Source organism: Castanea sativa, chromosome 6, assembly GCF_040712315.1.
Source record: "Castanea sativa cultivar Marrone di Chiusa Pesio chromosome 6, ASM4071231v1".
Lineage (NCBI taxonomy): Eukaryota > Viridiplantae > Streptophyta > Magnoliopsida > Fagales > Fagaceae > Castanea > Castanea sativa.
In genome coordinates this window covers 36,528,188-36,542,270 of record NC_134018.1, presented here as the reverse complement: position 1 = coordinate 36,542,270, position 14,083 = coordinate 36,528,188, and the positions used below count along the sequence as shown (strand labels likewise).

Genomic DNA, 14,083 nt, shown 5'->3' with positions numbered 1-14,083 from the left:
AGATTGAAAATTTAAGAATAACATTGCCTCAGTCACTAGTAAAGCAATTTTTTTTTTTTTTTTTTTGAGAAAGAAACTAATAACTTTTATAAAAACAAAGGCTGAAAATCAACTAATACAAAAGATGAAATATCCATTGGATAGGAATCCAACCAAACTGAAATAGGAAAGCAAAGTCTAGCTCTCTAGGCTAGGGCATGTGCTAATGCGTTACCCTGCCTACAGACATGAGAGAAAGAGGTACTCACAAAGGAGTTTACAATACATAAGATATCTCGGATAAGATGACCACCCGAGGCAAAATCCCAGCCACCCCATTGAAGGGCCTTCATTATCTGCTCTGAATCCCCTTCAAAAATCACTATGTCAAGACCAAGATCTTGGGGAAAAAGTGCAGCACGTCTGGCAGCCAGCAACTCTAGCGCTCCCACTGATGGTGGCTTTCTAATCTTCTCTACCAGAGCAGCCTTAACCTCACCTTTGGAATTATGCACAATCACCCCGACACCAGCTTCTTCAGATTCACCAAACATTGCCCCATCGAAGTTAATTTTCCAGTCATCCATGCAGGCGAACACCAGCTCTTGGGAGCAGCAGTTCAGATAGTGGTGGAACTACGATTCAGGGACTTAAAATCACAAAGATAATCACACGCAAAGCCAGCAGAATCCCGGGCTAGCTTGGGGAAAATTTTCAGCAGAATTCCGGGAATCACACAACAATCTGTACCCAGTTTTGATTGAGTACTTTCCAGATTTTTCAAGTGGCCAAATCAACACGTCAGACTGAGGAGTCAAGCAGAGTGGGAGTGCTTTAATCCAGGCTGCATCAGGTGGATGGAAGCAACGGTCAATCAATTGAATATTCCACCACCCCGAAGTCTGATTGATAAGCTCAGAAACTGTGGCCTCCAGATGAAGCTCACCCGAGGAGAAAGATATAACTCCAACCCCATTAGGCAACCACTTATCAATGAAGAGTCTAATGAGCTGACCATCTCCTATTCTCCACCTGACACCCGTTGCAATTAGATGCCTAGATTTCAGAATGCTTTGCCAAGCATAAGACCCCAAGGATGCAGTAGCTTCAAAAATGGACCCATGTGGAAAATTTGCTTTAAACACCTTATAAAACAGAGAATGCCAATCATGAACCAACCTCCACACTTGTTTGTGAGGAATGCCTCATTAAACTTGCACAAATCTTTAAAACCCATGCCTCCCTCTTCCTTGGGTTTGCATAACACCACCCATTTCTTCCAATGTATTTTTCGACGCTCCCCCTTTTGACCCCACCAAAACCTACGAGCAAGCATCTCAATGTCTTGACAAAGGCCTACCAAGAGGCGAAAGCAACTCATAGCAAATGTTGGAATAGCTTGGACCACGGCTTTAAGCAAAACCTCCTTTTTGGCTTGGGATAAAAGTTTTTCCTTCCAACCCTACAATTTTCCCCAAACCCGATCTTTTATATAATTGAAACTTGCTTTTTTATGTCTTCCCACAACGGCTGGCAAACCCAAGTATTTCTCATACTCCTTAATTTTCGAAACACCCAAGAGACTTTGCACTTGCTCCTTAGTTGAATCCGTCACATTACCACCAAAGAAAATTGTAGTTTTGTTTGCATTTATTTTCTGCCTTGAAGCTCTCTCATACTTCCCAAGGATCTCAAGAATTTTTGACACATCCTCCACTCTAGCACTATTGGAAATTGATTGCAAGTTGAAAAAAAAAAAAAAAAAGAGCAAATTAACTTATACCAAAATGTATTGATCAAATTCACAATGACCTCAAAATATAATGACTAAAATAGAAATTTTGAAACAGCTAGGTCCTATCCTATCCCTATATGCTGATGTGAAATGTCGATAATAATCAAGTACTTTTAGGATTAAATACAAACGGAAACCATAGCTATACAAAGTTTGATTGTTTGAATGCAAGATACGGATTAGATTCGTCAGCCTTAGTCACTCACATGTTCTGTTAGAGCTTGCAGACAAATTAGAAAAATTTTAAACGCACAGCCCGGGCATCGAAATTGGTGGAGATTTTCCTTCTATTATGCTAATCACCATCTTTTTCTAGAACTGTTAGGCCTTGGATCATTCACATTTAGCATCCACATTCAAAGGAACAAACAAAAGTGTGTAATTGCCTACTAAAAGCAACAAACTTCTTAGACCAATGTCTGATCTGCATACTGCATTGCCCATTATTTAGTGGAGGCAGCCAACACCATTATAGTGAAAACATTGCATTTTGCATCTTTGATTTTATGTGAGTCATGTCACACTTGTGCATATTTGAGGCTTTGATCATTCATCTGGAATCTGGACAATACCAATAATAGTTCTTTGATTTGGTCCATCCAATGGGTGGTCCATTTATGAATTAAATAGATAAGATATATACAAGATGCCAACACTAGACAAAAATTGCTTCAATGGACCACACATTGCCCAATAATTCAGAACTTTAGCCCCGCAATGTTCTCAAGTACATCTTTTTGACACTTCCATTGAAATTTTATATTAGTATTTGTTCCCAAAATTAATGCATCCATTTATAGTTTGGCCTCTTTAATTTGGGCAAAGAGAGAGAAAGAGAAGCTTTGTAACATTTTTTTTTTTTTTTTTTTGAGAATCAAGAAGCTTTGTAACATAGTTTCTTAATGAAGGTAATAGTAACTAATAAAAGCTAACAGCTAACCTTGCCATTAAGGTAAGAATTAAGACATTAATTGAAATACCTTAAGAGTCTAAAACTACAGGTAGTTGAGTTGCAGAAAAAGAGAAATATTAAAAACAACAGCTGAAATAGAAAATTGTCTTCTATTTCGAGGATACACATTTCTCAACCAAATAGACCAAATAGGTCAACAAAAACCTGCAAAGCCCTTTCACATTTTTGACCCTAGTTGTTGTACTGAAACACTTTCCAAGGTTTTTACCTATTTGTACAAAACGATATCGTTTCTCAGACACTTGCCGACGTCACTTCCTCTCAAGTCTCAACAAACTCAGGGACTCACACATGACACATGCCACATGGCCGTTTGGTTTCCCCCAATTGAGAACAAGACCAACGGTAGAAACATTAATTTTCATAAAATGACCAAAAACACCCTTACCTCACTACTATCATTTCTCATTAGACTAACGCTACAAAAATTTAACAATAACAACAATTCAGTTAGTAAACTTTTACCGACTGAAAAGTGCTATGCGCATAATATTTTTATAAAATTTTTATAAAAAATCTTACATGATAAATTGTAGTTGATTCTAATTTCAACTTACCATTGAAATTTCATTTTTTTTTTCATCAATAACTAGTAACAATTTATCCTTTAAAATTTGTTGTGAAAATACTATCGGACAATAGCATTTCAGTTACGAATTTTGTTTAGAGATTTTTTACTTATCACTAACCATTAGCTAAATTTGTTACTTACTATTAAACTTACCATTGAAACTACTTTTTTTTTTTTTCACCAATAACAACTAGTAACAATTTATCCCTTAAAATTTATTGTAAAAATACCATCGGACAATAGCATTTCAGTTGCAAAATTTGTTTAGAGATTTTTTACTTATCACTACCCATGAGCTAAATTTGTTACTTATCACTAACAATTAGGTAAATTTGTTATGTCCACCAATTCTATCCCTCAATATTCAATATGACAAGTACGGCCGAGCGGAATTAACGCCTTAACTGTCTGTGGGACCCAATTGCCAATGGCATCTCCCTTAAATAAAACCAAGAATTATGGCTCACAAGGTCATTAAAGAAGGACATAGCTTTTCCTGTGCTCTATAAATTACTCCTATAATAAACCTTCAAAGCAAGAAAACACTACAAGCTTTCACACTTTAGACTACACAGAAAAAAAGTGTCGGCAAAAGCTCTCTTCTTGGGCTTTGTGCTCGTCGGAAAACTGACATTGTGAGCTGCTTGAACTGGTGGCGCCACCGTCCCTTATGAGCCACACAATGCTGCGTCACAGTAGCTTCGGCCGCAGGTTTTTTAGCATTTGGTTTTTCTTGTTGAAGTGTTTGGTTGTTTCAGCTCAGGTTCAGAAGCGTGTTTCGGACCTACATTGGTACCCCGCCACCGCCACCTGGTACGGCAACCCCGAGGGCGATGGTAGCACCGGTAGGTCCCACTTACCCCAACCACATTAGCTAGTTTCCCACTTCCCATGTTGCTTCTTTGAGGTTTTCAGATTCTCTTTTTGTTGGTTTTTTTTTTCCCTACTTGTAATTCTTCTTTGCCAAGTTACCAATTTAGTTTAGTGAATCAGTTTTGGCATTGTAGGATTAGCATTCTGGTTATAGTCTTTTCTAACTTGTAAAAAAAAAATTGGTTCTCAAAAGGTGAGAAAATCATTAAATTCAGCTTAGACTGAACACTTTATTATTATAGCAAAGAATGTAATGATGGTGGGTCCAATGATGTTACACGATATATGTGTGTTTCGGTTAGTTTAACTAATAAAGATGTTCCGGTTAGTTTAACTAATAAAGATTTTAATGGTTGAATAAGAGATTTAGGGTTCAATTTTTAACTACACCAACAATTAATTGGTGTCTTTGTCTAAAATCAGAGCAAACATTATAAGCTAAAACTTTTTAAAAAAAAATAAAAAGTAAATAACTGTGTATGCCGACAAATTTATTTTGTATGGTGAATATATGTAATGTCATTTAATTGGGTACGTTATTTTTGTAGGTGGGGCATGTGGGTACGGGTCCTTAGTGGACGTGAAGCCATTGAGGGCCAGGGTTGGTGCAGTGAGCCCAATACTGTTCAAGAATGGCGAAGGGTGTGGGGCATGCTACAAGGTTAGATGCCTAGACAAGAGCATATGCTCGAGACGTGCCGTGACCATAATAGTCACAGACGAGTGTCCCGGATGCTCCAGTGGGCGCCACTTTGACCTCAGTGGCGCAGCCTTTGGACACATGGCTATAGCCGGTGAGGGAGGTCCTCTCCGGAACCGAGGTGAACTACCAGTCCTTTACCGGAGGTATGTGTTTTGTACTGTTTGGATAGAACTCATGGCTGAAAACTGAAAACACTATAGCAAAATAATTTTTAAATGTGTAAATAGTACCGTGAGACCCATTTTTAATAAAAAAGTGACTGAGAAGTGATATTTATGGGTTCCATATACAGTGCATCCTGCACTGTTCACGCAAAAAGTCCAAATTCACGGCTGTGAACAGTACATAACAGTACATAAACAGTGAAAACTGTCTCCTCTTAAACGCGTGAAGCAGAAAAAAAAAAAAAAAAAAAAAGAGAACTTGAAAACGCAAAACTCAGGCGTGGAAACGTGAATCCAAACACTCACATTTGGCACTTTTGTCACTTTTTAAGTTTTTAACTGCCTCTGTTTTGTCACTTTTCGGTTATCTGTTTGTTAATTAATTTATACTATTTTATTTCATTGATTCTTGTTTCTCTGGCCAACTAGTAACTAACATTTGGCACGACCTGTGATTTTTATATCATAAATTTGAGAATGAGGGAAATTAGTCTTTAGATTACCACATTAATTTTCCTTTTCTTTTTCCAAGATTATGCGACCGGCTCGTTTTCTTAGTTCCATGCATTGACTATTGCCACATCTTGTTGCATTGCAACTATAGCATAATTAATTAACCTCATCTTTACTCGGCCAAAAAGAATAGCATAATTAATTAGGGGGTGTTTGGTGGCTGTTTTCAAACAATCATTTTCAGTTTTTAAATGATATTTTACGCATTTTCATACACTTTTTTACCCACACGTATTTCTATAAATGTTTTCAAATAACAATTTTCAATTTTTAAACACATGTATCAAATGACCCTTAATGTCTCTTCCTTTAGTTTCAGTAATTAAAAAAAAAAAAAAAAAAACCTCATCGTAGTTTGTCTTCATGTTCATAAAGTCATTGCCTATGATTCTATTATCTTAAGTCATCATTTTTCCCCCTTAAATTAACTGATTAAATTTCTCATTTTCTAGTTGTTTAAGATTTAAGGCTAAGTAATGAAACATGATCCACAAATTGACTATTTCATAACATCTTTCGGAATTGATGTTGTAGCAAATATATATATATATATATATATATATATATATATATATATATATATATATGTATTAGATCTGATCTGAGCCCATTATTAAAGTTTGTAACATTAACAGTTTGCAAAAAAATTTCTAACTCTAGCATTTTCTTTTTAAGATAAACAATAGTATATGTATGCTACAGAATAGGGTTTGCTTCTACTTTTCTTTTCTTCTCTCTTTTTAATAAATAGATCAGGCTTTTGCTTCATTTTCTTTTTTTCTCCATAAAAGATTATGCTTTACTCTACACTGGCTTGACTTTATACAAAAAACTCTCCAATAAATGGGAAATGTTTCTGTACCTATAGGACACCATGCAAGTATCGTGGAAAGAACATTGCCTTCCATGTCAATGAAGGTTCGACAGAGTATTGGCTATCACTTCTAGTGGAATTTGAGGGCGGAGATGGAGACGTGGGGTCAATGCATATAAGAGAAGTATGTATCTTTCTTCTTTTGCTAAGTTTTTATCTTTGTTTATTGTTTCCTTCCTCTTTTATAGTCCATCATCTACAGTATTTTCGTACTTGATCACCTAACAAAAAGAGAAAGAAAAAATAAAATAAAATAAAATAAAAGTAAAAGTAAAAGAGCATGTCTCTTCACGCTTCACAAAATTGCATATGATTAATAAACTTCTCAAATCAATGAAGTTAATACTTAATAGATATGTTTCAACTTTCAACTTTCAACTTTAAAGTGAATAGTGTTTACCTAAAAAGTAGTGCAGCATAAGCGCGCTCAAATAAAGATTATCATTCCATGGAATTATTGGTAGTTTACTACTTTAGTCACTTTGTTAACAGTAGACAATTCCTAATATCGCGGTTGTCTCGCTCCTTTATCATGTGCCACCTTGTTTAACAATTCACAATATTTTTTACAATAATTCAACAATAATTTTTTTGTGATAATTTTTTATTAGTAGATAAAAAATTAATGTTATTAATGAATTTAAATTAGAACAAATAACAACTTATCACGTAAAATATATTATAAAATTGTTGTTGGGGCATATGACATTGTTATAATTCGCTTGCCTTTTTACACATTTTTTTTTAGTTAGATATTGTTGATGGGGCCAATGTGCAATGTGCTCAAAAGCACATTTTAGCCTTCTTTATTGTTCTTTATTTTGGCTTCCATTCAACCATTCACTTGAGTCTTAAATCAAAACATGTGAAATGGATAGGGGCCACGATCTTAAAAGTCACGTTCTAAGCATGTTCGAAATGATATTTTTCTGCCATTGTTACAATTTTATAGCCAGACTGTTGACCAGCCTCGATAGAAGATACGTACTCTGTAAAAATAAACAGCTCCATTTTCTTTTTCCTCGACAAATGTGTGTACATATTGCATACTATGCCCCTCATCTTTTGAAGCCAAACTTTTTTTTTATTTTTTATTTTTTATTTTTAATATTATGGCCTAATCAAGTTTCGAAAATCTGAAGGAAAATGTTTTGGACATAATTTTTTTCACAATACATTAAAAGTGTAAGTCGTGATTAGAGCAACTGTTGATACTATTTTTATTATATACTAATAAAAACAGATCAATTCAATAATTATAAAAGATAAAATAAAATTTAATCTCTTCTATCTTTATGTGGGCAGGGAGGTTCTACTGAGTGGCTGCCGATGAATCATGTATGGGGTGCAAACTGGTGCATTACTGGAGGACCCATAAAGGGGCCATTTTCTGTAAAGCTATCAACACTATCAACAGGAAAAGTTCTCTCCGCCAAAGATGTCATTCCAAGTAATTGGTCACCAAAAGCCACATACACCTCTCGCCTAAATTTCTTCTCCTAATTTAATGGTGTTTTGACAAGCTGGGAGATAAAACAATAATCACATTCTTGAGCACTTTTAATGCCAAGAAAGGCTCGATCTCCACACCCCCCCCCCCCCCACCCCTAGTCCCCATGACCAAAAAAGTAACCGTTGTCTGTTTGGTCTTGTTCTTTTTGAAAGAAAATTAGCCGTTGGAGTGCATCTTTTGGCATCCAATGCTCTTTTCTTTTTTCTTTACTTTCGTAGTGTGTTTTAACCGTGTAGATGTGTAGCCCTCTCCAAAGGAGAGAGAGCGTTTTTTAGTTTTTATATGTTGTTGGTCAGTTGGTGTGAGAGTTTGTGATCGTATTTGTGGGTCTGTAGTTTTTAACGAATTTGGACCGTTGAATGCAGCATTTGTTTCTGCTGTTATTTTGCAAAATAAGCAAACCATTCAAGATATTGGTGTACTTACAGTCTTACACACTATTTACTGAAGTTATTTCCTTTGTTTTTTTTATTATATTTTGGCTCCTAGCTATTTCCTATTTGCATGGTTTCATGAAGATGATTGTATCAAAACTAAAAGGTCAAAAATTCATTGAAGGCTCAACTAAGTGCCTTTATTTTTCGTAATGATAAAATTCATTTCAAAGCTCAAATTTATAATAATAAAATGAATGAGTAATTGCATTAAACTCACTTATGTTTTGGCCGGCTTTAACAAAATCTACCCGTGGTTTAAAAGTTATCATTTAACCTACTTGAGGTAACACACCTCTCTCATTTCACCATAAAAAACAGGAAAAAAAAAATCAAGATCTAAAAGTGATATTTATAAGAATTGTAGTAGTTTTTATACTTTCAGTCAAGAACGCTAAAAGCAAAACTCGGAACTAGATCTAGCAGGGCCGACCCTAGGCCTAGGCCACTTAGGCCATCGCCTAGACTCCTTACTAGAGAAAGACCCCCAAATTTCGGGGTAAAAATTGAAATATATTTTTAAAATTTTTTTTTTGAGATATAGGGAAAAAATTAGTTTTACATTTTTCCTCTACTTTTAAGAAGTCTCAAAGAATTTAGTAATGCTAGAGAAAATACAATTTTAAATACATAAGGCTTACAAATATGTGTCACTAATTACAAGAAATAATTCAGATAGGAAAATGTTAGAAATACTATAAATTTTACTTCAAAACCTTTACAAATTGATGTGACAATTAATATGATTTGTGAATATCAACAATCTATAAAATGCATTTTTAAATTACTTTTTGTGATTGGTGATATATCTTTATAAGCCTTATGTTGTAAAATTTATGATATCTCTATCATCATTTGCTCAAATACTTGTTTATTATTTTCTTGAAGTGTCACTAATCACATTCATTGATACATCATTTGTAAGTTTTTTGTAGTCAAATTTGTTATAACTTTAGTATTTCTTCAACAGAAGAAGAAAAAAAAACCCACATATTTCAAGATAAAAAGAATGGATTTCTGTTATGAAAAAAATTATGATATTAAAAACTAGTTAAATATTATTTAAGTAATAACAAAAAAAAAAAAAAAAACCTCATTTAAATATATCGCCTTAAGCCTCAAAATTTCTTGAGCCGCCCCTAGGATCTAGAACCCAAGTTAAAAAAAAAAACTTTTTAATACTCAAGGCCAAGGCCAAGGCCAAAGCCTCTGTCAAAGATCAATGATTTAAACAAAAACTTTCACAAAATACTAAAAACTCAGGTCTTTCAAGGTTTGAGAAAAAACACGCTCTTCTTCTTCTCTTTTTCCTTCGTCCAAAACCAAAACCACCTTGATCTCCCAAGTATTCCATTCAAAACCAAAAACCCACATGCTCAAATGCCCTCCCAACCACAATTAATCCTCCTTACACGTTTAGATTCAAACCTCACAACCAACCCCTAATGCAAACTTTGCTAGAAATTTTGTTGGATGAGCCAACCACAACTCTCTTCTCACTTCTGCTTGAAGGCTCAACTAAGAGCCTTTATTTTTTGTAATGAAAAAAATTCATTTCATAGCACAAACTCATAATAATAAAATAAATTAATTAATCAAGAGAGCGCCGTTTATGGGAATCAAACCCATGACCACATGGTTGAAGGCTCAACTAAGTGCCTTTATTTTTTGTAATGACAAAATTCATTTTTAAAGCTCAAAATAATAATAATAAAATTAATAAATTAATCAAGAGAGCGTCGTCTATGGGAATCAAACCCACGACCACATGGTTGAAGGCTCATCTAAGTGCCTTAATTTTTTGTAATGAAAAAATTCATTTCAAAGCTCAAACTAATAATAATAAAATGAATAAATTAATCAAGAGAGCGCCATCTGTGAACTAAGTGCCTTTATTTTTGGTAATGACAAAATTCATTTTCAAAGCTCAAACTAATAATAAAAAAATGAATAAACTAATTAAGAGAGTTGGGAGTCAAACCCACGACCACGTGGTTAAAAGCCATGCGCTCTATTGGCTGAGCTAAGATGGCTTGATAACACAATAATGTATAATTATTTACAAAATCCGAATGGAAATTGGCTCAAATGCAAATACCTTATGTACGAAACAAATCTTGAAAATTTATATAATTATCTCGAATGGTCATGACTCATGAGTAGGCACTTTCCTTACTTGATTTGGTTGAATTTTTAAGTATATTAAGAAGACGAGTACCAATGCACCTAGCAAATCCTTGCGATGACATGAATTATTTGACTACAAGTAGATAACCCGTTGTGGTTGAGAGAATTTAGGGTCTGTTTGATAGCAGTGTTTAAGTATTGTTGTTTAGTTTTCAATATTGTGGAAATACGTATTTGAGTGTTATAGAAATATATGTCAAAAGTGTTATTGTTATTTAAATACTGAAAACTATTATTTAAACAACAGTACCTAATCGCACCTTAATTTTAGGCATTCTATTCTTATATATCTTTTGGACGCCAGAAATTTATTATTATTATTATATATAAAAAAAAAAAAAAAAAAGTAAAAGCTCCACAAGTTTGGGGATCCCACGAGCCAAAGATTGTCAGTGATTCTAATTTAATTGCAGGATTGATGTGGATTACATAATCAGTCACATGCACACAGATTTTTAAAGCTTTCTTCACAAGTTGTGACCACCATTAAATTGGCCCATCACTTGTGTCATCACATGTGAAATGTCTTGTGTTGTGTTGTGTTTTGATTCCATAGATATGATAGAATTCCTCCAATCATCTCTACCATCGTCAACCAGCCAATGATTACAATCATAAGTCTTTCCTTAAAAAAATGTAATTAAAACTCTTGATGTTGCTATTAATTTTTTAAATCATTTTGACAATTAGGTACTAAACAACAATTCGATTTCAAATTTTCGGAAACGTGATATGCATGCTTGGCAATGAAATCTTTCTTGTATTTGTCTGCAATTTGAACCCTTTTATGTGAAATGATATATCATTCACCAAGTAATCATGTTCCTCAGGCCAACTTCTTCTTTTAGCAATCTTATAAACCTGATAGCTACAGATTCAGGGTGTTCAAAACATTGAATGACCATCCGAACCAGAGAGGACTAGCTAGGACGAGGGGGCAGGAAAGGAAAGAACAATGAGATTTGCACAACAAATTTTAGGTGATAAGTTGTCATTGGTTCTAATTTAAACTTACCATTAAAATCATTTTTTTCCCCACTAGTAACAATCAGTAACAATTTGTCACTTAAAATTTGTTATGAAAATACTATGGACAATAGCATTTCAGTTACAAATTTTATTTAGATTTTTTTACTTATCATTGACCATTAGGTAAATTTGTTACTTATCACTAACAATTAGGTTAATTTGTTATGTCTACCAATTCTCTCCCTCAATATTCAATCTAACAAGTACGGCCAAGTGGAAATAATGCCTTAACTGTCTATGGGACCCAACTGCTATTGGCATTCCCTTAAATAAAACCAAGAATAATGGCTCACATGTTGGGTTGTAAATGAACTAAGCCGTTTATGAACAATTCGGATTCGGCTTGATAAAAAGCTCGTTCATGTTTGTTTGTTTAAATAAGCCTAGCTTGAGTCTTAATTTTAAGCTAGATTAATAAACAAGTCAAACCCAAGCAAAAAAAAATTTGTTCACGAACAAGCTCGTGAGCTATTAGACTTGATACAAAACAATTCAAGCATAGACTTATTTATAAGTTTATATGTGCTAGCTAAATATACTCATTACTCGTATCTTAATAATGTCATGGCCAATATGAAAGAGCTACCCATTTGAATTTATCTATTGTTAATGAGAATACACATGAAGGGATTTTTAATAAACTAAAATTTAGAATTTGAAATTGAGTAAACTGCTAGGTTTGTGTGCTAGTTTTTAGGAAAAAAATGTAGCAAACGTAAATGAGTTATATTTAAATAGAGAATGTGCTATTTTTTAGGAAAAAAAGTTTCTTAGGTAGTTTTATTTTATTTTAAATTTTGTTGAATTACAATTTTAACCCTATTTTTTTATTTTTAAAAAATAATGATTATCTAATTAGATTAAGAGTACTTATGACATTTTCTAAAGTCATAACTAACTTTTTGAATCCTCTTAATATATAGAGGTAATGGCTAATCATTGTTGATGCTCATTTTTTGAAAAGCTTAGTAGTAGGAAGAAGCCCAACAATATGGGCAAAAGAGAGAGATGGTGGGTTGATAGGAAAGAACCATTAATGACAGGAATAATGGATCATAGGCCCATAAAATAAATAAATGAGTCTTGAGAAAAGCAAATGGGCTCAGAGGAGCCTAAAAGAGGAAGTAGTAAATTCATGGGCATTATATAATGAAGAAAATCAAGAATAGGCCATAACAGGCCCGAAGTAATGAAGTAAGAAAGAAAGGGGTTGATGGAAAGCCCATGAGCCCCAAGGATGAAAGATAAAGCAATTGGGCCAAGGAAACCCAAAAGAGTTAGCAAAGTGCCCATGGGAATGCAGAATTAGGAAATGGGCCGAGGACGCCTAAGGCAAGAAAATGGGTCAGGGATGCCCAAAGAGAAAGAAACAGGACAAAATAGCCCGCAAGCAAACGCGCTGAGAAAAAGTCCAAAAGTAGAATGAATGACCATACGAAGTCATTGAAAGAAGGATGAGCAGCAGGCCCAACAAGGCCCAACGAACATGGGTCAAATAACACCGTGGCAAGAATAACAAAGTGGTATGGCAGGAATGGCAACAAAACTACGGGTGGAACAAGGAATGGGCTAAAAGGAAGAAAACCCAAGCAAAGCCCAGCCATTGAAAAGAAGCAGGCCAATAAAGAATGAAAGACCAAAAGACAGTTCATGCCATAAAAGATCAAGGATGGGCGGTAGAGTGAACAGACAAGCCCCAAACCACGGTAAAAGCATGAGCAGCGGATAGGTCTTTGGACGTATACATAAAGTGAAGCACACGCAAGACCCAGGCACTACCAGCCTGTACCTAGCCAAAATAAGAGTGGTGGGTCATGGGTCAGAGGTAAGAGAGGGTATGGTCTGGCAATGGAGAGAAAGGGAAGCTTATTCTAGGGTTCCCACTCAAGCTCGTTTGGGAGAAATGTCCTGTTGGGATGACGTATCACTCAAAAGAAAAAGGATGAGCTAGAACCACTAGGTGCATGCCATGAGAGATAGGAAGAGAGAACACCCACACCGTGGCAGAGAAGAATGCCACGGTGAACAAACAAACAAAATAACCTTTTTTGTTTGGTAATGGGAGTGGCACAACCAGCACAGGTAAGTGGTGGTGGCTAGGGCACTGACAAACCAATGGTAGTTGGCAAGGACACCCAGACCAGACAAAGGTTGTTAAAGTGTAAAATGGTAGAAAAAAGTCACGGCAGGTAGTATATAAAGGGCATTTGTCGTGCACAGTAGGGGGATTGAAAAACGGTAACAATCACCAGAAGAGTGATCACCACCACATAGCACAAGAAAACGCAAAAGAAAGAAAGAAAACAAAGAGGAAAGATTGAAATAGTAAAACAGAGAAAAAAAGAAACAGAGAGTTAGAAAAAGAGTGAGAGAGAGTAAAATGGCAAGCATGCACCAATAGGTTTTCTTTCCTTCTCTCCTTCTTAAAGCCTACTCTTTGCTAAAGAAAAAGAATCTATTTGGGTACAAGCCATT

At 34.9% G+C, this 14,083-nt stretch overlaps 2 protein-coding genes across 2 annotated transcripts; one reads left to right on the top strand and one right to left on the bottom strand.

Annotated features, from left to right (window-relative positions):
• Positions 1-647: 647 nt before the first annotated feature.
• Positions 648-1,360, bottom strand: LOC142639880 (putative mitochondrial protein AtMg00310). Its single transcript, XM_075814016.1, has 2 exons — positions 1,159-1,360; positions 648-1,084 (listed from the first exon to the last, which is right to left on the bottom strand). Exons 1-2 carry the CDS (start codon positions 1,358-1,360, stop codon positions 648-650), a joined length of 639 nt encoding a protein of 212 aa, XP_075670131.1.
• Positions 1,361-3,786: 2,426 nt separating this feature from the next.
• On the top strand, positions 3,787-8,379 carry LOC142638033 (expansin-B3-like). Its single transcript, XM_075812022.1, has 4 exons — positions 3,787-4,163; positions 4,740-5,037; positions 6,440-6,569; positions 7,751-8,379. The coding sequence occupies exons 1-4, from the start codon at positions 3,989-3,991 to the stop codon at positions 7,946-7,948; spliced, it is 801 nt and encodes a 266-aa protein (XP_075668137.1). The 5' UTR covers positions 3,787-3,988; the 3' UTR covers positions 7,949-8,379.
• The last annotated feature ends 5,704 nt before the right edge of the window (positions 8,380-14,083 follow it).